The sequence below is a fragment of the Coloeus monedula genome (genome assembly GCF_965178545.1).
Source record: "Coloeus monedula genome assembly, chromosome: Z".
NCBI classification, from domain to species: Eukaryota; Metazoa; Chordata; class Aves; order Passeriformes; family Corvidae; genus Coloeus; species Coloeus monedula.
The window spans coordinates 74,975,191-74,999,381 of NC_138822.1; the positions used below are offsets into that span (position 1 = coordinate 74,975,191).

At 42.9% G+C, this 24,191-nt stretch overlaps 1 protein-coding gene across 1 annotated transcript in view; it reads left to right on the forward strand.

Annotated features, from left to right (window-relative positions):
- The window catches only part of PDZD2 (PDZ domain containing 2), a gene marked incomplete at its 5' end in the record, with an annotated part of 135,253 nt that overhangs the window by 94,848 nt on the left and 16,214 nt on the right, over nt 1–24,191 (forward strand). The window contains 12 exons of the mRNA XM_082302084.1: nt 4,918–5,029; nt 6,935–7,083; nt 7,734–7,853; nt 10,322–10,436; nt 12,127–12,200; nt 12,349–12,574; nt 13,623–13,740; nt 16,128–16,260; nt 19,068–19,149; nt 20,115–20,218; nt 20,997–21,165; nt 22,312–23,102. Of these exons, the coding sequence (XP_082158210.1) occupies nt 4,918–5,029; nt 6,935–7,083; nt 7,734–7,853; nt 10,322–10,436; nt 12,127–12,200; nt 12,349–12,574; nt 13,623–13,740; nt 16,128–16,260; nt 19,068–19,149; nt 20,115–20,218; nt 20,997–21,165; nt 22,312–23,102 (2,193 nt within the window). The remainder of the gene's footprint in view (nt 1–4,917; nt 5,030–6,934; nt 7,084–7,733; nt 7,854–10,321; nt 10,437–12,126; nt 12,201–12,348; nt 12,575–13,622; nt 13,741–16,127; nt 16,261–19,067; nt 19,150–20,114; nt 20,219–20,996; nt 21,166–22,311; nt 23,103–24,191) is intronic.

Sequence of the window (24,191 nt, forward strand, 5' to 3'; positions counted from 1 at the left end):
TCTTTGTGCTGGTGAATGCCAGGTTTTGTTTCTTGTGTGTGACTACTCTGTAGATTTTGAAAAGAGACACAAAAATAACTGTGCCTCCTGAAGTGAATAGTAATTCCTTGTCTAGCAACTACTGCATTATACTGAAGGCTTAAGGTCGCTTTTGAGTGCAGGCATTCGGTAAAGTGGCAGACTAGATGTTCTTAGAGACCACTTTAAAAGCTTTTGTTTTGTTTATTTGGCATTTCCACCTATTCAGAAAGCTAGGCAGCTCCAGTTCTTGACTGTTTATCAGATTTCCTGATCTCTTGCTGCGCATGAACCAAGAGGTTTCCAACACTTTCTTTAAGATTAAGTAAAGGAGGCCTTGGGTTCCCATCTCCTTTGCCTGGGTGGGAGGAAGTATGGTCTGCACCAATGGTACCAGCACAGGGAATTCCTAGGCAAGCTTCTGGGGAAGGTGGTGGATGCTTTGTTACATCAGTGCTGCTAAACACAGCCCAAATTTGAGCCTTCCTGAAGCCTCCCTGGTCAATTAACAGAACTGCTGTCTGCCCTGTCAGCTTTGCACCAGCTTTTTTGAAATCAGGGCACTGGTTTTTTCTGAGGTGCCAGTTTAAGGCACTGGATTAGTGCTGATGTGGAGGTGATGTTCCTTATCTTTTCCTCCATCCCTGGCTCCAAGTTGTTCTCTGCTTTTGTGTCATGACAGAGGGGACTAGTAATGCAGTGCCCTTTGGAGGAGGGGAATCCTCTAGCTTTCACCAAAAATTGCTAAGTCTGGATTTAATCTGGACTTCTTGTGAGCCCCATGGTTCAGTTGAGGGAGCTCCCTGGGTCTTGGGATGTGCTGTGCTTTGGAAAAATGCCCCTGGGTGCTGCAGCCCCTGATGCAGTATGTCCCAGCTCATCAGCCTCCTCCTAGGATCTGTGCAGCTTTGTACATGCTCTAAAACAGAGCAGTAAGGCATGGAAAACTCAGTGCTGTCCAAGATTAGAAAATCCATGTCCTCTGCATCACTTGCAGTGTTAATTCTCGTAAATTATAGTGCTGCAGTTTGTAATTTGTCTGTGAGATGGATTCAATTAAAGTGAAAAACAGCTAATTTAAAAGTGAAGGTATTTTACTTTCTGTGCAAGGCAAAGGGGCATGTGGAGCTCCCTGCCTAGTGGACACATTTAAGGCTTAAAGCATGCTGTGCCCCATAAGGCAATAAGTAATTGCACAAATGACTGAAACAGCTAGAATTATACCATATCTTGGAAAAAAATCTTGACAATTTTTTGAAAGTTAAAGACTTTAAGGCATCAGTTAGTCTCAAGGGACTAGGAAGAAAGACTCTGTGCAGGGAGCAGCTGAAGGCTTGCATTGGGTCTTGTGGGCATTGCTCTGAAGGGTCCGTGCTGGCTCCTCGTGGAGGCCTGTTGGGTTCCTCTTGATGGCTGCCCCACAGTGGTGTTGGGGCAATTAATGGTTAAATGTTTGGGGTAGTGCTGCTTAAGGAAAAATTGTCGTGGTCAGAGAAAAGGACAGAGTGCCAATGGGACCAGAGAAGATGCAGAATTTTCCCATGGAGCTTGGGCTGGGGCACAGCCGTTCCTCTTTCACATGGCTGTTCTGGGGAAGGGCGGTGGTCTTGCTGGTGGACTTGCTTTGCCAGTGCGGGTAGGGCAGAATTTGGCATGCTGCAGACTTCTCAGTCTGGTTCTCACTGCTTCATTCCCAAACCACCAGCATGAACTGCTCTGCATGTTGCTAGTGCTCCTCAGCAGAGCCAGCCAGGCTGTGCCGCGGGGAGTCGGGTGGGCTCGCTGATGGGAAGGGCAGCAGCTGAGGAGCTCTGCAAGGGCAGCAGAAAAGCAGTTTGCTTATTAAATTGTATCAACCTCTGTGTGCCGTCTTGTTTTTGTAGATTGGCAGGGATTGCCAAGCTGTTTGCGGTTAAACAATACAGACTGTCATAATCCTGCTCTTCATCTCGCCTAATTAAGAGCCTGGTCACGCTGGAGCTTTGCCCAGGCAAGGACTCTGAGGGCAGTTGTTCATTCTGGTGCAGTGCCAGGACCACGAGTCCCTGATAGTGCCGTTTCCTTTGAAATCAATTGAGATGTCACCGTCACTTGATCCCAGAGCTACTTAATGAACTGGCAAAATGGGCTCTATTTTTACATCTCCCTTCAAACTACTGTGCATGTTAAAGCTCCCCTTGTCCTTAATGCTGGGATGGCACTGGGCAGGATTTATTGGTTTCGTTTAATAAGAGACCTACAGGACAGAAATAGTAAGCTTCATTTCCTTGAAAGTGAGGAAAATTAAAGTGGCATGGTTAAATCTGGGCAGCCACCTTGAGACAGTAAAGCGACATGTTCACAGCCAGAAGGATAAGGTGGAGCTGGGTTTTTCTTCTTGTGTAAGTTACAAGGGAGCCAAAGATTACAGACACACACGTCTTTGGGGAGTTCTTGCAGGCTTTGTAGATCAGATTTCTAAGTGTTTTCTGAATAGGATAAAACTCCTGGTGGTTTATTAGGCAAGCTCAACAACTTAAAGAGTATCTACTTCATTGCAAATGCTAGTGTCTTCCCCTATGTGTTTATAATTAGCGTCAGAAAAATACTTCTAGTAAAATAAAAAAACCCACAGACATAGATAGTCTAAATGTTTTTACTTCCTAATTGTTGTCTGAAGCCTATTTGGATAAAATATAATTTCAGGAAGCTGCTGAGAATGTCTTGAGGCTTTCCCTAGCATTGGCGTTCGCACACATGTGACCTTCTGTGGATCATACATGGGGTTTGGGCTTTGATGTCTGTAGGCTCACAGGCTCCAGGATTGCCATGAGGGGAAGGTAGCGTGGGGTGCACAGTTTTAATACAAGTGGCAATTGTGTTCTGGTTTTGTACCCACCCCAGCAGATGAAAATGTATGGAGTTGCAGAATGCATTGGTACTTTTCTCCTGTGGCACAAAATTCAGCAAGAACCCCAACCTACCGGCAACAAACCGAACTCAAACCTCATGTAGCAGAGCCACAGGATGTACTGAACAGGTCACCCTTGAGCCTGGGCTCAGGGTGGAAACTGGCCCTGGTAGAGGTGATTTCAGCATCTTTTTGTACACTGCTACAACCTAAGTCATTTTTTCCCCTGTCCTCTGAGCTGGAGGAAGTGATCCAGCTTTGCGCTGGGAGCTGTGCAGTCTTATCAGGTGTAACTGCCCATGTCCATGCAGGCTGCTTAAAGCAAACAGCTCTATAGCTCCAGACTTGAGCTGCATTGTGCTCAGCTCCAGAAAAGTCAGATTCGACCCATCCCTGTCTGTTCAGATAGTTAAACAGCACACCAGCAAAACTGGCTGCTTTAGGGAGACATTCCTCTTGTTTTTCTTCATCTCTGTGCTTCACATATTCCCCACCACAGAGTTGGCACTGGCCCTGGGCACCAGTTGGTTTGTTGGCACCTGTAAAGCCACCAGCTACATGGTTTTTTGTGTCTGTGGAAATGATTTCTACCCTTCTACAAGGGAGGCATACTCAGTTCATAAAGAGTGTTCTCACTTGTAGGGTAAATTTCAATGTATCTTTGTGAGATCCATGAGGTCCTGTCTTATTTCCACATGCTTCTGCTGTCTTCTGGATATCCCAGAAGTCTCTTGGAAGGAGAGCTTGTGGTACTTGGCTGTGGTCTAATTGCTGATGGTTTGGGTGTCTTGGGTGGGTTTTTGAATCTGATGTCGTACATATTTTCTGGAATGAATCCCTCATTAGGATGACCAAATCATAAGTGCTGGGTTTTTCAGACTAATGAGTGAATCACATGGTTTTAAGTTTACATGGATCTGTGAGCTGCAGAGCATTTGATGCTAGAAGTGGACCCTGAAGTAGTTGCTGCAATGTCTTGAAAAATCAAAGACTACTACCTAGGATGTACAAACTGTGTAAATTAAGTGTTGCTGTTCATGTTGAAGGGGAAGGAATAAAAAGCAGTTTCCATTCCAGCTTCCTGTTTTCTGCCAGTTTTATGTTTTCCTGAAGTTTCTACTGTTCAAACTGAAATCATGAAGTCTAGACTTTGCACAAAAGATAAACTTTGGCTTTGTTGGCTTGGGTATAAGAGGGACTGGGGGATGGGAGGCTGGTTGTGGGAAAGACTGACGTTTTTAAGACTGAATAGCAGAAGCAGAAATTATTTTTACAGGAAAGTGTTTGGTTACTTGGGTGGGGTTTTTTAAAAACTGACTTCCAGCAGTTCACCAGCACCTTCCAAAATGCACGGGCTGGGCAGAGCCTGCCCATGGGCAGTTCTGCTCCTCCTGACCACAGGATAGCAGGAGGCAGAGAACATGTGGCCGTGCTGCATACCTTGTTACTTGGCGTCCGGGCAAACACACTCGGTAAACAGACTTCTCCTGTCCTGGTGCATTTACTCAGGGTGGTGGGGTCGTGATTCCACGTGTAAACTTAAACTGCACATTTCCAGGCTTTTAAAGTGCTTAGCTGTCATAACTTTCTGTTAAAAAAGCTTTTCGTCATCAAGCTTTGCATTGGTGCTCAGCAGATACTAACAATAAAGTAATGCTTCTTAAAAGTGGTTTTCTCTGTAAAGATGTGATGTCCGTGGAAGCCTGCAGAGCAGCACAAATGCAAATGAAAGCTAGAATTTTGTTCAAATACATGCAAAAGCACCTGAGTGAGGTGCTGCAAGTGCTGGATGCATTCTGGGGGCATTCGTGTGGTGTCTTGCAGAGGATGCAGTGTCCAAAGGCATTGCTAAAAATTACTTACTGCAAATGTATGCTAGCTTAGTACAATGACATGTTTTGAAAACAAACATGATATGCAATGGAATTTTCTGTTCCATAATGAAAATGAGAAAAATGTCACCAACATCTCTAGTTTACAATTTTTTTTTTTTTTTTAATTTCTTTTAGGTGCTGGAAACTGAGAAGTCTCAAGATCCAGCTTGTGCCGAAGTGTCCAAAGGAAACAATCAGAGTTCAGCACTTGCAAGTGGCATACTGAAATACAGAAGTCGATCCCAAGGTAAAGCTGGGCTGATAGAAGATAGCAATTGTAGATTTTTAATGTGTATTTTTTTTAACTATCTAAAAGTGAGATGGCATTCCTTTGAAATCATATTAAGTTTGTTTTGGAAGGAAAATCCCATCTATAAGATAATTGTATTCAGCCTCTTGTGCTGAACTATTGTAGGAACAGAAATATAATGCAAAACTTAGAAGTGTATTTCTTTTTTGTTTCTTTCTTTCTCTTTTTTTTTTTTTTTTTAATAATTCAGTTTGCTCTGATCCAAATGCCTTTATGGTGACTAATCCCCAGATTTTCTGTTGCTTTGTCCCCAAGTCTTAACAGTAACCTGTGTGCGGAGCTTGATCATGTTCAAAACCCTAATGCTTTCTGAGGCTCCCTCCCTCCTGTGTTCACTGTAATTTCCAATTACTAAGGTATTTTTAGTGTCCTCCAGGATGCTCCTCTGCCTGTAGCCCTGAGGCCGTGAGTTGGTGGCTCAGTGGGGATCCAGACCCTGTTCCCATGAGTGCTGGTGCCCTTTGGCCGTGGGTGAGGCTGAAGCATCAACCAGCCTGGACAGCAGCCCGAGAAGGGAAGATGCATTCAGAGATGGGGAGAAAATACAGAATTACAACTGTTCTCCTAGAAGAAGGGAGGGAGAAATGATGGGAAAGGGTTAGTCGTAGGTGCCAGGGAATGAAAGAATGCCAGGATCCTGGTCCTGCCAAGACTGCCATCCTGTCTGTGTGCAGCAGCAGCAGCCTGTGTGCTGGGGGAAGGGGAGTTGAAAAGCAGAGGTAATTTCAGATCCCAAAGCAGGGAGCAGGTTTGAATTGCACTCTGGGCACTGGATACAAATTCTGCCTATGGATGCATCAGCAGAATTGTTTTCATGCTGAGTGAAAAAAAAGCAGCTGCCCCAGCTCTATGCTCCATCTCTCCCTGGCACTGAGAGCGATGCTTGCACAGTCTCCAGGCAAGGAGGAGGTGGCAGAAAATGTGTTTGGGGCTCTCCTGAGCAAGTTTTCAGTGCGTCTACCTCAGCCCATGACTCCCTGTTCCTGGAGTACAGACAGGGCAGTGAGGATGAAAGCTGTGAAAACACAGCTGTTGCTCTCTGTGACAGCTACAACATAATGCTGGTTTAAAGTAATCTTAAATCCTCCTCATGAAATCCAGCTTGTGCATATTTGGCATGTGTCTTGGGTTTTCATCTGTAAAATAGGGGTTAATGGCCTTTCCCTGTGTGGTGGGGAAATGACAAGGATAAATGTGCGGGAACTGCTGTGGCCAGGGATTCTGCAGGGAGCTTGGAGAAAATGAGAATTGGAGGAGCCCTTGGTGCAAGGAGTGGGATACTCTGTGGCTAATTACAGGATGTCCTTCAAGACAAATAATTCTATTTGTTACGTGAACTCTGCACTCCTCTCTTTAAGACAAACTAGGATTGTTGCCAAAAGGAGAGAAAATAGCATTTTTTGGCACATTTTTACTTCTTCCATTCCAGAAAAAATTCCCTCAAAGTGTCATGACACCTCCAGAAATGAATACTGCTGCAGTGTCAGGTCTTTTAATTTTAAATACATGAAGCTTGAGAGCTTAGTGCACTGGCAAGTGCCATTGGGTGTGAACAGATGAATTTCTTTCCTGTCCCTGAGCTACTGACTCAATTATCTTCTTCTTTTCCTTAATACGATGAGTTCAGTATCACTGAAAGATTGCAGGAAACCTATGACAGCAGGAAAAGTTCCTGGTTGAGTGTGATCAAAACTGGTTTCTAACTGCCCAGCTGAGAAGCTGGTAGCATTGTCTTAAGGTACTTTAAGTTGGTTTTTTCAGGAGGTGATTATTGCCTGCTGGTGAGAGAGGCTAAAGCAGCTCTCAGATGTTTGCAGGATGTGTTTCTGTGGTTTTTCTTAGGTGCCGGATCCCGCTTGGAGTCTGTGGGAGAAGATGATGAGCTGACAGTGGAAAACGGTGAATCAAATTACGAAATAGCAGTGAAATATTCCCGGGGTGGAAGAAAGCACTCTCTGCCCCAGCAGCTGGAGTCAGCAGGAGCCAGACAGGTGAGAGGGAAGGCGGAGCTGGCTGTGAGCACCCCACTGTGCTCGGTCCTATGGCATCTGCTTGGAGCTCATAGAAGTGGGTGAGGGTCATGAAAAGAAGCACGTAGGTACGTCATGGGACTGGAACCAGGCCTGCACACCAAAATGGGATGTGTTGGCCACCTACGGAGAACTTCTTTGAGCATTATGATGGAGAGTACTGCTTGCTTGTGACCACAAGGTCCTAAGGCTGTTAATCTTAAAGTGTTGCAGTTCTAGAGATGTGAGGATTTTACAAAAAAAAAAAAAAAATCCTAATGCTCTTTATTTTAATTATTTCAAAATGTAGACCTTTCACTTGTTTTTTCCTTTCTCTTTTTTTTTTTAGCAGATAAGGACTTGAGTATATCATGAGGTTACCTTTAATCCTTTTAATTCAAATTGTGACTGATACATTTCAAAATGATTCTACTGTGAGAAATGTGGGAAAATTACTGTGGCAAGATTCACTTTGATTGTAGTGAGCTGGGGTTTCATCCCTTGAACATTCCTCTGAATATATCTCTAAGATACTGCATCCCTCTTCCCTGACACATACAATTTTCCCAGTATGACATCCCCAGTATCTGTGCCAAGCAATCAGAGCAATTATCCTTGTTTGTTGATATTAGGACTACCATATTGTGAAGAAATCTACCCGTTCCTTCAGTGCTGCCCAAGTGGAATCTCCATGGAGACTGACCCAGCCGTCCATCATTTCCAACATCGTCCTGATGAAAGGGCAGGGCAAGGTGAGGATTTCTGTATGTTTCTCACATGTAGCAAAGCTGGCATTTAAGAGGTATCTCCTGTACTTCCAGCTGCCCTCAAGCTAGCCAGTAGTAATGCTAATGATAAACAAGTCCCATTTCCAAACATAAATGCCAAAGTTACACCTGCAAAGTACAGGGGACGTGATGTTCGTGTCGCGCACTTGACACAGGGTGGTTTCATTGTGGTTTGGTGCATCTCGCCATTACTGAGATATCAAATATTAATAATGGATCTCTAAATATGTATGTTTATGCAAAGTCGGTGCAGCTACAGAACAGTACCTGTTCACATGTATATTTATGGACAAGCATATTTTCCCTCTGTGGAAGCTGAATACATTTAAAAAAAAAAAAAATTACTGCAAATTAAGTGTTAAACCTGAAGACAGGTTACTGGCTGATTGCTTCTCTGAGACCACTGAATTCCATGGGTCAAAAAGTCCTCTTCTCTCTCCCAGTAATATGTTACACACTTGCTAGGTACCAACTGGCTGAATGCTAAGGAAAAATATATAAGCGTTAACCCAGGTGTATACTGTTTTCCCTAATCAAATCCACACTAGTATTGGAGCTGCCATTTAAATATGCTAAAAATATGCATGTCCTTTTGTGAAATACTCTTTAAAGTCATCAGATGGATTTGTTTTAGACTAAGAAGACTTGTTTTGACTTTCAAGCTCTAATGCAAAACTAATTCCTTATTGTGCTTTATATTTAGCAAAGAGAAATACTGACTTCTCTTGGTAGACTGACTCACAGTTGCTTTAACTTTCCTTGGTTTAGGAGCTGTAGGTCTTTTATGACAAGCAAATATTTTTTCATTTTTCACATACTTATTTTTTGACCCTGTTTTTCTCATAAAATTAGATTTTTTCCTCCCCCTGGGATAAGCCACTTTCTCCTGCCTTTCTGCACTTACCTCGAAGGTTTTAGGAAGCAGTGGGGAGAATGTAGACTCTAGAGATATGAACCACCTAAAGCAGCTGCCATTTGGTGTGCCTTCCATCCATCTCTTGGGTGATCTCCTCTGTTAGGGATTGCACTTTGTACAATTTGTGCAGTAGCACTCACTTTATTATCCCTGTGCAAACCTGGGACTTGAAACATTTTTCCACAGAGTTGCAGTGTTCATGGCTGGGAGCCAAGTGTTTGTCTTCAATTTTTCATCTGTAGGTAGATCTGCAAGGGGTGGCTTCCTCTGTGGAGTGGCAGTGCTTGTCTGGGAAGGTGGGCTAGTGTAGGAACTGCTGTACTTTGCAGACATATTTCTCCCAACCCACCCATGGAGCCATGGGGAAAACTCTTGTGTCCAGGCATGGGAGTACCAGGAGCATCCTGCTTTCTGTAGGTTGATTTACAGTTGATAATTGCACTGGGTTGAACAGTTAGTGGAATAAAGTTGTGCTGCACAAGGGACCTAAGTCGCTTCCTTTCCAGAAATAAGTAATGTCTTATCAAATTCCTAGAAGCTTTTAGCTGTGGTGGCCTGCTCTGTATTCACGTAGTGAAACAAAAGATCTGATTGTTGTATTGGACTGTAAACACAGTGCTTGCCCTGGCAGCATCCCTCAGATGGAGAGCGCTGCCCAAGGCAATAATAATATCCATGGCTTCAGATCACTAAAGCATAACAGTTCTCCACATCCCTTGTCCACCTGTCAGTGACTTTTCTCTTTATTCTGTAAAATGCATGTACAGCAGTGGCGAGGGGAAATACGGGAAAGGGTTGTGGATCAAGGAAGTGATTTGTCTGGGAAATAACTCAGTAGAAAGGGGAGAGGTTCATTGTGCTATGTTCATCAGTTCTCTGATCTGCTTTGCAAGATGGTCTCACAGCCAGCTGGGGTACTGCAGGGATAAGAGCTAATGGATGGAGCCCTGGGGAATCCATTGATCTAGATTTTTCTAAATACAACGTGATCTATGTCTCCAGAATAATTAAAAATGTACATGTGAGTGGAAGCCCCCACATGCCATTCCCCTTTAAGCTACATTCCTGACATTGCAGCACTGACCTTATGTTATGGTCTGAAGCTTTTCTTCTTCCTGAGGAAATGTAGGATCTGTGACATAAGAGAAACCTATAGTTAATCCTGGATATAGATCTCAGGGGTAGGAATTGACTGTCTGTTAATTTAAAAGGAATGTGTTATGTTTTTAAAATGAGAACGCCATCAACCCAGTGTTTTGAAAAACCCAAAATAATCTCATTATTTTGCTGTATCAGCTTAGAGTGCCTGCTGCTACTTTTTCAGCTGATGAGTGTGTTGATAATCAAGTGAAAGTAAATTAGGAAATGGAAGGAGAGAGTAAGATGGCAATGCAATTCATCAGAAGGTTTTAGGTTTTCATCTTTCCCTTGTGTTGTACGTTACTGGCAGTCTTTCTCACACAGGTGATAATAGAGTAAGGTGCCAGCTGTGTGTCTTCTCCTCTCTTTTCTGTAGGGTCTTGGATTCAGCATTGTGGGAGGTCAGGATTCTGCTCGTGGACGCATGGGGATTTTTGTGAAGACTATATTCCCAAATGGAGCAGCAGCTGCTGATGGAAGGCTTAAAGAAGGTATGGTAGAGGGAATCCAGCTTCACATAAAGGACTACAGTGGGATATTATTTCAGTCCAGGAGGAAAACTCAAGTACAGCTATATTTAGGCACCTGGCCAGCAGAAGGAGGCTATGGAAAATAGAACATACCCTGTTTGTTCATCCTGTGGAAGATCATTCATATTGCATATTGCATCACTGATTATATTGCATATTGGGAAGGGGGAGCTACAGCATAGTGTTGGCCACTTTTGTTTTCCCCTTTCTCTTTCATGAACTTTATTTGTCCAAATAGTATGCTGCAATTCTTCAGTTGGACAGGGCCAGTGACAGCATGGAAATACAGATAGTCTACAACATCTGGCTTAAAGATGCTTGTCTGAGAAGGGGTTATATATAGGGACATGTTTGGGAGAGGCTCTCGGGTATGATTTTGACAGGACGAGTAAGAGTCATAACTAGAAAAAAACCAGAAGGATGGGATTGGCAGTAAGCTCACCCTGGTCAGAGAAGGAGATATAGCCAGAGTTTCTACTGCTGTTCCATTCTTGGTGTCTGAGCTGAATGCATAGCGTGCTCTGCGTGTGCTGCACCCTGGTCTGAGTGCTGTGTCAGACAGACAGACTCTTAACACACTGTTGAAAATACAAAGTGACCATGAGTGGTGGTTTACAACCCTTCTGCAGGGGTTGTATTACTTTGCTTCCACGGAAAGCTACTCCTGTCTTACTTCTCTCAAGCTGCTCGTGTGTTACTTCTCTCCTCATATCATCGTTCCCCTCTTTACGTCTTATAACACTTGGATTTGAGACTGCCTTTGGTGCCAACTCTCACGCTTGCTGCCAGAGGGAAGCTCGCATCCCTGCATCAGAGGTTGTGCACTTGCCGTGGGAAGCCAATAAGTAACAGCTGTCCCATAAACCCAGCAATCATTTGCAGGCTATTCATAGCTTGCAAACTCTTCTCTTTTTTTCTTTACTGAGGCTAGGAAAGGAGAGGAGGGGTAGACTTAGCTGATGGTATTGCCCCATGTAATTTTGCACAGACACAAATAAAATTGCAGGAAGTGGATCTGGATCATGCTGACCCTCCTTTTAATAAAATGAAGGTAGATAGCACAGCTGGGTGTAAGTAGTAAGACCCAGAGCCTGAAAGCTGGTGGAAATCTGACAGGACATGTTCCTTGAGGTGAAAAAGACATTTGCTGTCACAGCATGTGGGCTACTACATGCTTCTCTGTCCGCAGGCATTTAGTAAGGGAACACATTTGCTTTCTGCACGTGGATGCAAGGTTAGTTTTCTCTGAACAGGCTTTGAAGTGACCTGCTGTAGTGTTTCACTTAGTTCCTCATTTCTCCTGTTAATGCTTCCAAAAGAAGGGCACTTTTATAGCACCTTTGGACTTTGTGTCATAATAATCCATTTTTAGACTTCAATTAAAATCCATTGTGTTTTCAGCTTGTTTGTGCATGTGAGAATGCCAGGTTAAGGATATCTGCTGAAGAACAATTTTTACTCTGGTAATTCATCACTGGTAACTTGCAGAGACATTAGTACAAGTGAAAATAAATTGAGAACAGTAAAAGGCTTTTTATTGAATAGTTAACTGGAATCCTCATAGTAGTGGGTCACCTCACGTTCAGGAAAGATGTTTTGAATCTTTATAGTCTCTATATTGCTGACTTCATTTTTTGTATCTATTTACCAGGAGATGAAATCCTGGAAGTTAATGGAGAGTCTCTACAAGGACTGACCCATCAGGAGGCCATCCAGAGGTTTAAGGTAACATGGATGTAGCTCTGAAGAGATTCATGCTCCTCTTCACTCGGTGCCATCTCGTACCCTCAGCTTGATACTCTTGCGAGTTACTGTGTGCAGGTTTAGTGACAAATGTTGGTCACCTCACTGTGGTTCTGTGCTGTCTCTGCAGCAACTCAAGAAGGGTGTGGTGACGCTGACGGTGCGCACGCGGCTGCGCAGCCCCAGCCTCACACCCTGCGTCACCCCCACCTTGCTGAGCCGCTCCAGCTCCCCCAGCTCCAGTGCCAGCAGCAGCGTGCCCGTCCCCGGCCTCGAGGAGCCCGATGGCTCCTCCTCCAGCCGCAAAGGACCTGGACCCAAGGACAGGATCGTCATGGATGTGACACTCAATAAAGGTGAGGGTCCATCAAAATGGTCTGGGAGAAAAAAATCCCTGCTTCTTAGGGGAGTTTTTGGGAATGGGTTAAAGACTCTCATATCTGGTGCACCCGCCTGTGCCCGTTTGACCTTGAACCACAGGGTGAGGGGGAAAACTACCCTCTAATGCAAAAACTTCTGAAGAGTTCCCCTTTCTGCATTTTGCTTCTTCAGAATCAGCAGTGTCCTATGGGTAGCAGTCAGTGTCTATGCTGCTGAAGAGGGAGGCTGTGAGATACCAGGAAAAATGTAAATCAGTCTCTTGGCAGCCCAGGTAGCCTTGCCCTTCTCTTAAAGGGCATCTCCGGGGAAGACAAAGCTGCACAGTGTTGAAAAGTTCTCAGATGACCTGTTTGAACTCCTCCATAAGGGTTGCTCTCATTATTAATAATTGCTCATTATAAACTTAAAGTATATGTTATATGTGCTAGACAAATATGCCAATTTTTAAGACTTAAAATAAAGTGATTTTAAAGGTTGGATTCAAAATTTTGAGAGAGAATGTAAGATGTCCAGTAATTCCTACTTCAGGGATGTAGTTACCTGAAGGAAAGCAAAGGTGAAAGTGGACAGAGGTGATCATTGAATCAGAGATAATGCCTCCCCTTCCTTTGTGCTTCTTTGCTGAGGAATGCCATAGAGATATTTAACGAAAGAGAGCAATACAATTGGCAGCATCTTCTGTGCTCGTGTTTTCTGCAGTAATTTTAAGTGACATCTTGACTGGATTGCTGCCCCTACTCCTTTGCACCTTGGACCAGATCAGACCTTGTGTGACATTTCCAGGAGGTTCCCACGGCGCACGGAATATTTTCTGAGAGTGATGAATCTCAGAAAACAGTCAGGATCAGCTATTTTCAATCCTGATTTCAACTTGTTGGTCTTGGCTTCCTGGCTGACTGCACCTAAGGCCAGCCCTGAAACAATAACACGAGTCCTGAGCTCAGATGGGATGTGGGAACACAAACACTTGTGTGTCCTGTGCGATTACAATCTGCCACATTTCTTTGTACTTGTTTTTCACAGAGCCAGGGGTTGGGCTTGGCATTGGTGCCTGTTGTCTCACGCTGGAAAACAGTTCTCCCGGGATATACATTCACAGCCTGGCCCCAGGATCAGTGGCTAAAATGGATGGCAGATTAAGGTTGGTTAAAGCAGAAACCTGCTGGAGTGGTTTTACAATAAAATCGGTTGAGACTTTGTTTTCACCAATCAGTCAATGTAGCAGGGAGGAAATTTATACTTTAGAGTTCACCAAAAAGAAAACATATAAGTAAAGACATTCCAAAGTAGTATTAAATACCCAGGAAACAATATTCTGTGTTCTGGAAACAGCATGATCATTAAGGTCTGGGTTGTTTGGTCGTTTTTTTTTTTTTAAATTTCTCTATACAGAAAGCTGAGCCTAATAGCACCCTTTGAAAAAGGGGAACAGCAAGAAGTGCAGCCTCATGCATTTTTGTGAGAGCAGCAGCCAGAGACCCCAGACTGGGAGGAAATTTGCAGAGCCCTGCTAAAAGCTCAGTCACCTGAAACTCTCCTAAAAAGAGCTGGGGTAGGTGTTCCTGCAGCTGCCTATGCCCGTGGCTGCATCAGTGCTTTCCTGCCCTTACTCTCAGTCTGGCAGGATTGCTGCAGGCTGACCAGCCCAACTCACTCTGTCATGGAGCTGGGATGTCTTTAGGAAGCAATCATTCCCAGGATTCCCTTGTGCTTTACATTGGATTAAGTGACAGAAACTTGCTTGCTTTTCCTCTCATGGAGGCTTCATTTTTGAAAACCATTGGAGGAAACCTTGCCACTTTCTCTGTTCCTGCATAAATGTTGGTGGGTGCTGGGAGCATGGCTCTGGAGGGGAGGCTGTGCTGAAGGCATGCTGGGACTGTGTGATCCACTTTGAGCGTGTGGAGCGAGCGCTGGTGCAGAGAGGCTGAGCAAATGCCTTGCTTTCACATGGCTAGAGTGCCTTCTGTTTCCTGGCTCACCAGGAAAACTGCGATAGAGAAATTTGATTTCTTGGAATAAGGGAAGAAGATAATTTTATGGTGGCATTGCTGCCAAAATCTTGGAAGTACCTATCATATAGAAATGTCTGCAGGAGACAGCATTTAATGGTAACTTGCTTTCTTGCAGGCCCTTTGGAAAACATTGCAGTGCTGGTTACGTCTGTATGTAACAGCTGTATTGTTTATTAGGTTTACATGATTGATCGTATCCAGGCACTCTTCCCAGACTTTAGCTTGCTTCTTTGAGACACTGCTTCTGTTGTCCCATCAGCAATTTATGGCTTCATAGGCCAAGACTTACAGGATGGTTTTGATTTTTGGAAGATGTTGTTAATCAAACATTGGCTTCGCAATGCCAGGGGAGGTTTGAATCCAGCTCCTCTGTATCTGAGCTCCCCCTCTCAGTCATGTGGCCTGTGTAAGTGACTACATTTGTGTAAGTCTAAAGATTGGGCAGAGCAGTGGGATGATTGCACAACTGATAGGTCACCCTTTACTTTCCTGAGCCTGTACCAGAAGTGCAGGTTACTGAATTGCAATTGTTATTTCGCCTTTGTGTGTACTCATAGTGTAAACACAATGTCAGTGTCGCAAGTAGCCCAACATAAGCCAGCAGTAGTAGATTCTTTGAGTGCCTATTCAAAGCAAATGTTTCAGGAATTATGGACAATGCTTTAATGATATCCGTAGCTGATGATATTTTCTTTTTAATAGTTCCAGACATCTGAGCACCATAAGCAAGAGTTAAGAAACTGAGAAGACAAAACTAAACAATCACAGAATCATGGAATGGTTTGGGTTGGAGGAGACATTAAAGATTGTCTTGTTTCAAACCCCCCTGCTATGGGCAGAGAACCTTCCACTAGATCAGGTTACTCAAAGCTCCATCCAGCCTGGTCTCAAATGCTTCCAGAGATACTCTGGGCAACCTGTTCCAGTGCCTCACCACCCTAGCAGTAAAGAATTTCTTCCTAATACCTTTAAATCACACAGTGTGTTTTCCTTTCAGGAGAGTTTTGTTTTGTTTTTTCTTTTTCTTTTTTAATGGGTTCTGTATGTTAATTTTTAGCAAATACAGGCTTACCACACCCAATTTTTCCCTGGAGTCATTTCCTAAACTCATATCTAAATCATTAATTTCTTATCAGTGTTTCTGTTAAGTAATTCAATATGGTGTGAAGGAACAGCCCATCTGAATCTCATTTTTCTTCTTCTGTGCTCAATAAGTATCTGAATGCAGAACTGGAATTGAAGCTTATTTTCACCCTGCTCCGAATGCAGACAGTTTTCTTGACTGATTTAATAGAGATTTTTGCGCTGACAGTAAGTGCAGAATGGGTCTCCCTCATGAACTCAAGAGGACTTAAAACATTCAAATCACTGGGAGCCAGCAGCAAGACCAGCTTCTTTGAAAGTCACTTTTCCAGACCACTTGTGTCTCTGAAGAACCTTGGCCATCAGTTGAAGGTAAAAATTTTTGGCATGACAAGTGGTTGTGATTAGGTGACTCTGTATCTCTGTGCAGCCGGGGTGACCAGATTCTGGAGGCGGATTCTGTGAGCCTGCGTCACGCCGCATTAAGCGAAGCCTACGCAATCCTGAGTGAGTGTGGACCAGGCCCAGTCAGCCTAATCATTAGTCGTCATCCTAACCCAAAGGTGAGGAGAAAATGAATAAGTGTATCTGGGTTGTTTTCATCTGGCACTGTAATTTGAGCCTTGCTGTCAGAAAAGCAGAAAATGAAGGAAATGGCTTTTTCTCTCAATGGCACGTATTGTGCAAAATGTCAGGATTGTAATGATGCTTCCCAGTTTTGTAAGTCATAGCAATGCTGGACCGTCCCTGCTGCTTTGCACTTAGTCACCCACTGATCAAATGCAATTTTCCTGGAACTGCTTGAATATGACGTGTTCCCATTTTTCTTGGTACTTGGACGAAGTAGCAACGCAAATACAGCACAAGACCTCTTCTCCTAGAAGTTATTTTGCAGTTACTTTGTCTTTGAGTAGAATACAATTTAGGGCCAGGAATATAAGTATCAACAGCTTGAACTGATCAACTATAATAAAGTCAATCTATCCAAAGATCAAAGTTTTCCTTCAGGAATTAAAACGTGAGAATATGGAGTGTACTGCTACTGAAAGCGTGCAAGGTCAATTTGGAAATAAGGCTGTATTTACAAAGTAAGTGTTCTCAAGCATTTTTAAAAAATTGATGATAGAAGATGAAAGCTTATTAGCCAAGCTATAAGGAATAACAGCTTCTTTTATTTCAATATTTCAAAGAACTTCATGGGTGTATGAAACCTTCCTGTTTAAACAGGAATGAAGCTGTAAAAATATTTGCATTAGTAGGTCCAGAAAGCTTTGACTTTTGAACTCGTAACTACAAATGGAGGCCTTAAAGCCATATCTAGGAGAACTCAGGTTTCTTATTTTGTAATTAATCATGTATTTTCTGCTAAATCAAATACACAATCGGCAAATAGGGGTCTACTTGGCAGTGTTTGTTATCTTTGCTGGAAGGCCTGGTGCTGCTAGAAAGAAAGAGGCTGTGGTTCTGTTAAAGGGCTTATGGCCTAAGATAACAGTATTTCTGGTGAGTCTGTGTGCTGTGCTGAACCAACACAATGGCTCAATGTGATTGCACTATTAAGGCATACAGACTTTTTGGAGAGTCTGCAAGGAGCATGGAAAAAAACCACCACACTGTAGAGCCTGCCCTTTTTCATCTGTCTGTCTTCTTGCTATGGCAGGGTCTTGAAAGCTGATGAGTGACCTAACTTGGTGTCTGCTGAAAAGATGAACTGAGTTAAGCTAATTGCTTGCTATTACTCAGTAACAGAGGGAAACTATTAAGTGACTCCAATTACAGTTTTCCATAAGCAATATTTAAGATGACAACAAATCCTTTGCCAAGAAATGTATGAAAAGCTAAAAGTTGAGCTGGAGAGACCCTAAAGCATTTTTCCAGTACTGAATCCATAATCCAGGCACTATTGAATCCATAATCTCTCATAACCAGATCTCTGGAGGAGTGTCCATGTGGGAACCCATATTTATTGTTATTTTACTGTCACCCGTTTTCTGAAAGCACTGGGGGATCCATAGAAAAGTGTGGGTATTTTATTTAATTTCCTCTTAATAATACACCGGCATGCAGATTGGAGTTAGGAATTAGCTTGTCTCTCTTCATTTTGAACTGCTTGAGCCATAAAGGACACTAAACATCAAAGCTGGCAGAGTTTGCAGAAGTGTGGATTTTTGGTTAACTTTAAAAAAATACTGCAGTGTGCCTGGGACCTGGTTTTACTCTTGGAACATGTTTCACCAAAAGGTTTGTGTTAAGGCCATGGATCATAGTCTAAGGACTTGGTCCATGTCCTGAAGGAGCTCCCTGTGCCCCAGGAGCCCAGGTACTTTAGGTTTGCTGTAAGGTCATGACACAGACTGGAAACAGAGATGTGTTTCTACAAAAGTTCATCTTGTTTTGAACATTTTTATACTTAATTTCTTATTTTATAACACAAAAGGTCCACAGTACATTTTGCTGCTGAATATGTTTGCTTTGGTGTTTTCATGTACTTCCAAAAGAAATACCACAAAATTTTCTTTCTTCTTGTTATTCTGAGTGAATATGGTATTTATGCTACATTTAAACTGATGAGTTTGCTTCGGAATCTCTCAAATCTTCATGGTTCAGGAAGACTCAAGTTTGTAGTCTTTATTTTTGCTGAATTTTAATTCATGGAAAGTAATGTGCATAGAAAGTATTTTTGACAGAATTAATTTGCTTTCAGTTCTTAAGTATATATTCCTGCAGACTAGTTGTTCCTGTATAAAATCATATGTTTTCCAGTAATAAGAATTTAACGTATGGCAGTAATTAAGGGCTGAATTAGCAAATCTGGTAAACTAGTATTTATTCTAAAACCAGAGAAACATTAATTAGCAATTACTGATTTAGGTTTTCTTTTCAAAAGCAAGGAGAAATGAAAATTAAAAAGACAGCTAATATTATGGGAAGTCTGGTATTCTTCCGGTAGGTTAAGTGTAGAATAGCCTAAGTTTCTGATGTATGCCTGTACAAAGCAGTCTTTGTCTATTTTAAAGTAGTCCATTTTCTTGACTAACCAATATACAGCTCTTAATTGAGTTAAAACTGGGCTGTAATAGCTTCATTTGATTTCTTTAACTCTGGGGCTCTTTTATTTGTTTGTATTGTGTGTCACTTGGATGCAGTGTTCATGTAGCTGGCAGGCTTCTGTTTCCTGGTTTCTGTAGGAAAGTGGCATCGAGAGAGTCTGAGTCAGGGCACAAGGACTTAGGAGCCCTCAACTAGGTCTTCTTTATTGCATCTTTAAAAATAGTGGCGTATATGAAATGAATCATATACTTGTGATAAGTGGTAAGGCTCTTGTAATTTCTTGTACCCTGTTTGAGCTTTGTCTTCCACCCTACTTCAGGTTTCGGAGCAGGAGATGGATGAAGCAATTGCGCGTACTACCCACCGAGAGAGCAAGGATGCCAGCTCCTCTCACGTCACAGGTAGCAACTCTCTAGTTCTCTTCTCTAGTGTGTGTTCTTTCCCAGATGCAGGAACATTTAAGGGCATGCTCTGAAGTTCCCCAGCATTATTATTTTGAGAGCCCTTAAGACAGCAGAACAGTGTACAGAGTATCATCACACTGCAGAAATTTTAGCACAAACATCTAGTTCAGATGGATCGGCTCTGCAGCTTATGTAACTTGCTTTTTTTCACTAGGCTGCCATGACCTGAACGTAGGGTTGTCAAGAGGTGGTTGCTCTAACCTTTTTTCAAGATGAGGGGGAGTACAGTGTTCCAGTAGGGAAAGAACAGGAGGGACTTACTCCATCTGTGTATGCTTGTCCTTAATGGCAAAAAAATCTCACTAAGTATTGTGACCATTTGAAAAAGTCCAGGTGTTGCATACTGGACTATATGTTTTAATGCCATTTTGACCTTTAAAGTCATGTAAAAATATTTGCTCTGGCATCTTTGTGATGTGTTCAAACTCTAGACTTAGCACTTCCTAAAGTCTGGCAGATTAAAGCAAACTCTTGGCAATGGCAAAGTGACCAGTAAGGTGATGTTCAGACAGAAATGTTAGATTTGTTACAATCCCCTTTATATGTGTGTCAACTAAGACCTACTTTGACATTGACCTTGCCAGTGGCTGCTAATTTGTCTTTTGAGGTTGCCCTAGTCAGCAGCATGCTCCAACAGGTGGGGAATATCATCTCCTGCTCACCTCTTGTTCGTAGCACTGCCCTGGGCCTGGCTGGTGTAACATGTCTCTGTAGTAACATTCCAACTGATTTTAGCGAGAGCTTGTGAAATGTTAAATAAATCTCACTTTAGGAAAGCAATTCAGATAATAAATAAGTGGGGTTAAAACGCAGTCACCAGCTCAGAAGATGAATGAGAAACTTGTTTGGTTATATGTACCACAACTTTGATTTTTGGTGTCTAACTAATACGTGTTTAACAGGAGCTGTACAAAAAAGTCCATCTCCTAGCGTGAAGGCCAAACAAGGAGAGACCTCATCTCCCCTCAGTTGGACTATGAAACGCTTCTTGGAGCCAGCAAACCGGGTAAAAGGATTAGATGCAATGAAAATAAAGTCCGCTTCAAATTCAGCTTTTACTCAAGCTCTTACTTGGTCAAGGGGCTCAAAACCAAACTGGTATGCTTGTTCCCTGTCACGTGGGCTCCGTAAAAGGCTTTGTTTAATGTGTCACACATTTAAATTGTGACAGCAGCAAGCTCCTGTTTGTCTGTGTGACTGTAGCCTTTGGGAGTGATGTGCACAGCATGGCAGAGAAGGCTCTGGGGTCCCACCTGCTGCCACCTTGGAGGCACCCCTGCTCTGTGGGACTCAGAGACGAAGTTTGCAAGCGAGACCTGAGCCTGTGGGCAGAAGGTTGAGACTAAATTCAGTCCCTCTATAGCCCCTCTATATAGCCATTTCAGTGGAAAAATCTGTTTTTCCTGGGAAAGTCAAGGAATCTGTAGACACTGTGTCTGGAGGTACAAAGCTTTCCTTTCTCTCAGTGTTGAATGTGTATAAAGGGAACTGCAAAAGTGAGTAATTTCATCCCTTGTTTCTGTACTGAACCACACCTGCAAAGCAGTGGGATTTGGAATCCTTTTTTATTTATTGTATTGAATAAAAATGTGTTGGTGTGCAGTGTTTCAGCCATCCAATTTCAGCAGTTTGGCTCTCGATATACTGACATGTCCTCTATTTTAAAAATTGGCTTTAAACTTCCTTTATTGACACAGCAGTGTGAGTAGAGTGTGTGGTACTCACATGCAAGCAGGGGCTTTAAGCATCAATGACAGCTGGTCACCAGGCTCACTTCTCTTCAGCAGGGATCCGTCAGCTCTGAGGCAGAGCTTTCCCAGTACTTCTCCCACGATGGTACAAGCCATCTCCCCTTCTCTGATACTGTACCTGGCTCGTGTGATGAAGAGCAGCTCCGTCAGAAGAACAGGAACAGTTTGTTGGATGATGGCTCGCTTCTCCCTGGCAACCTGAGTAAGTGATGCAAATGTGTCTGGTCACTGGGCTTGTGGGGGGAGAGTCACTGAGTGCTGGGTTCCTATACAGGAGAGCTGTGGTGGTAGGAAATGCCAGGCAGTATACTGCAAACCAGTGCTGATCGCATGAAATTCTGAAAAATTGAAGGAATTTACAGCAATCCACAGAAATGCCTGTTTCCATGGTATTTTCTTCAAAACGCTGTTCTGATAATGTGAAAATGAGTTTGATTGGTTTGGATGAAATGAGATTGAGAGCACTGCAGGGGATTTTTTTTTCAAATGACTGATCGTCTTACGATCATTTACGGAAAACTGTTCACAGCTATCTCAAAAACTTTGAAACGTCACATACAGCAAAGGGTCAATATGTGTGTAAAAACAATCAAATGTGCAATTTTACATCAGATACTTTGCATGTGTGTCTTTCTCCCCATAGTAATTGACTAAAAGAACCTTATATGTCCTTACTGACATGCACCTGATCTCCAATTCAAAGGATATATTTGTCCTCCCTTTCCTGTGGTTCTCAAGTAATTTCTTTGTCTACAGCTTATTTTCTTTGTAAATTATTTAATGTTTAAAAGCATTTTTACATTTCTAATTACCCACCAAACAAAGCAAAACAAAATAACTTTCTATGAAGTAAGATGCAGTTCTTTCTAAGGAGAACATGGAAAGGGTACTTGGGTTTGCTAGTTGTTAGTTTGAAATTAATTGTTGTGTGCTTCAGTCTTTGTTCAAGAAAGCAATTTTTACTCTCTGTAAGTTAATGCAGGAGTCCTGAGCTTAGATTTAAGCAAAATGTGAAAGAAAATCTGTTGTTTAAACTAAAATACACATTTGAATTTGCATCCCTTTCTTCTTTGAGTCATAGTCATAATTTAGAAATAAACTGGAAATAGAATTAGATGTGCCAATGAACTGACTTTGGGAATTAACCATAAATTGTAGTGTTATCTGCAGTCCCTCTTGATGTTTACTGTAGTTAGAGGGAGGACATGAAAAGCCTGCTTTTTGCTTTGTGAAGAGGACTTAAGCTTCCTCTGCAAACAGAGCCACATGTATTCTGCTGTAGTGAGATGCATGGTGTTAAAAATCATCTGTAAGTACAGTTAAAGTATAACTCTTTTTTTTTTCCTAGCTGCTAGAGATGCAGGAGTGACCAAAGCAAATGGTTTGGCTTCTCCAGCTAGTGGTAGGTCATCTGGCCATCACAACAAGCATGTGGAGTCTGTCCGACCCGGCATCCTCAGTGACAGCCCCAAATCTGCCCGCAGCCCCTTTCACCGACAGAGGAGGGTTGTTTTCTATGACGGTGACGCCAGTGATGATGACGAAAGTTCCCACTTGCACAGAAGCCAGAGGGCCAAGAGCCAGGAGGATGCTGGTATTGTCATTACAACCTCATCTGTAGAAATCGATGATGAGAGCCAGGACAGTGAGTCATTGAGATACAGTGGCATGGAGACATCCTCCCCTGTCTTCAGCAATTCTGTGGAGTCTGCAGACAGCACTCTGGAGCAAATTGAATCTCCTTTTTTCCCCATCATAGCATTCGATTATTCAAGTGTGCCTGAAGTTCGTCTTGGCAGCCTGAGTTTGAGGGAGCTCCGGGAAGCACAACTTGAATCCAAGAGATCGCCGAAACTTGAGCACAGAGCAGTCACCAGAGTGAAAAGCATGATGAGCACTGAGTGCCGAAGCCTTCAGAGACACAGGACAGAGGAGCATGGCTCTTACAACAAGCCTGTTGCCAGGATGCTCCCTCACAGCAGGAAGTGTGAAGCACCTGATGTGGCCGGGCAGGGCCAGGCTGAAGTCGTCACTCTGGTTCGCAATGAGCATGAGTCATTCGGCCTGGATTTGGAAATCCAAGCCATGCCCTTAAAGGTTGTTGTCACAGGGATGCGGCCAGGTGGACCAGCAGAAATGGTAATTTGAATTGCCTTGTTGTGATGTGCCTTCCCATTGCAGGGATGATTATTACTATTTTTATTGGTATTATTAAACAAGTGATCTGTTGAAAGTAAGCGCAAGTGAGGTGTTTGTCCTTGCTGGGCAAAATGTCTCACCCCATGTTGTTCTGGAGCTGCTGCTAAATAAACTGTTTCTGATTCAGAAGTGCACCCAGGCTAATTCAAAACTAAGAGAGGCAAGACACAGATCCACTGAGATGATCTCATCCCCCCTTGCAATTGCAGTTTTGAGGGAATGCCATTTTTGTATTTATTTTTTAACTATGGGCAAAAGCAAACTGAGTAAATCCTGGTAGCAGAGGATGGTGATAACAAATGTTTATTATGCTTTACTATTTTATATGCACGTGTCCCCCTATTACAGGGATCTGGAGCCACAAAGCTTTAGGTGCTGGCCAGGTTTGCCAAGAGCTATGGTAGTACCAGTAACACACTGCTCTTCTGCATCTCATACATGCCCATACTAGTACGGATACGTACTTCATGGTGGTTGTAGAATTGCTACATGCAGAAGTGCAGAAAGAAGAATAACACTCTGATGTACAAACCTGTCTGTAGCATTTTTAATCTCATTAGTGGCCACTAGAGTAAGAGGAGATAGGGGCTATGAGATCTGGGGATTTGGGTTGTGTTCCTGCCTTTTTCTCAGACATATTTTACAGTATTTAGAAACAAACTTTTACCTTGAGAGCTCAGTTCATGTCTGTTTACTGGTTGAAGAGAGTTCCACCTGAGTAGTAGTTCATGCATGGAATTAAAAGATGACACACAGTGTTCCAGTCCTGAAGAAGCTAGGGCTGATCCATCCCATTTCATTTAACTAAGAGGGCTATGTCTTCCATCCTGATACTCATCTCTCAGAGAAACCAGCAGCTCTTTTGACCTTCCTGTATTAGATTGATCTTTAATTCTCGTCCTGGCAGAAGCACAGTCTGCTCTTTATTTATGTGCTGGCAAACTGACAGCAGTGATACCTGTGCTGTGCAGTGACATGAAGTAGGGGATGTTGCTCATAAGCTATTAATTGCTTCCCTGCAATCTTTAC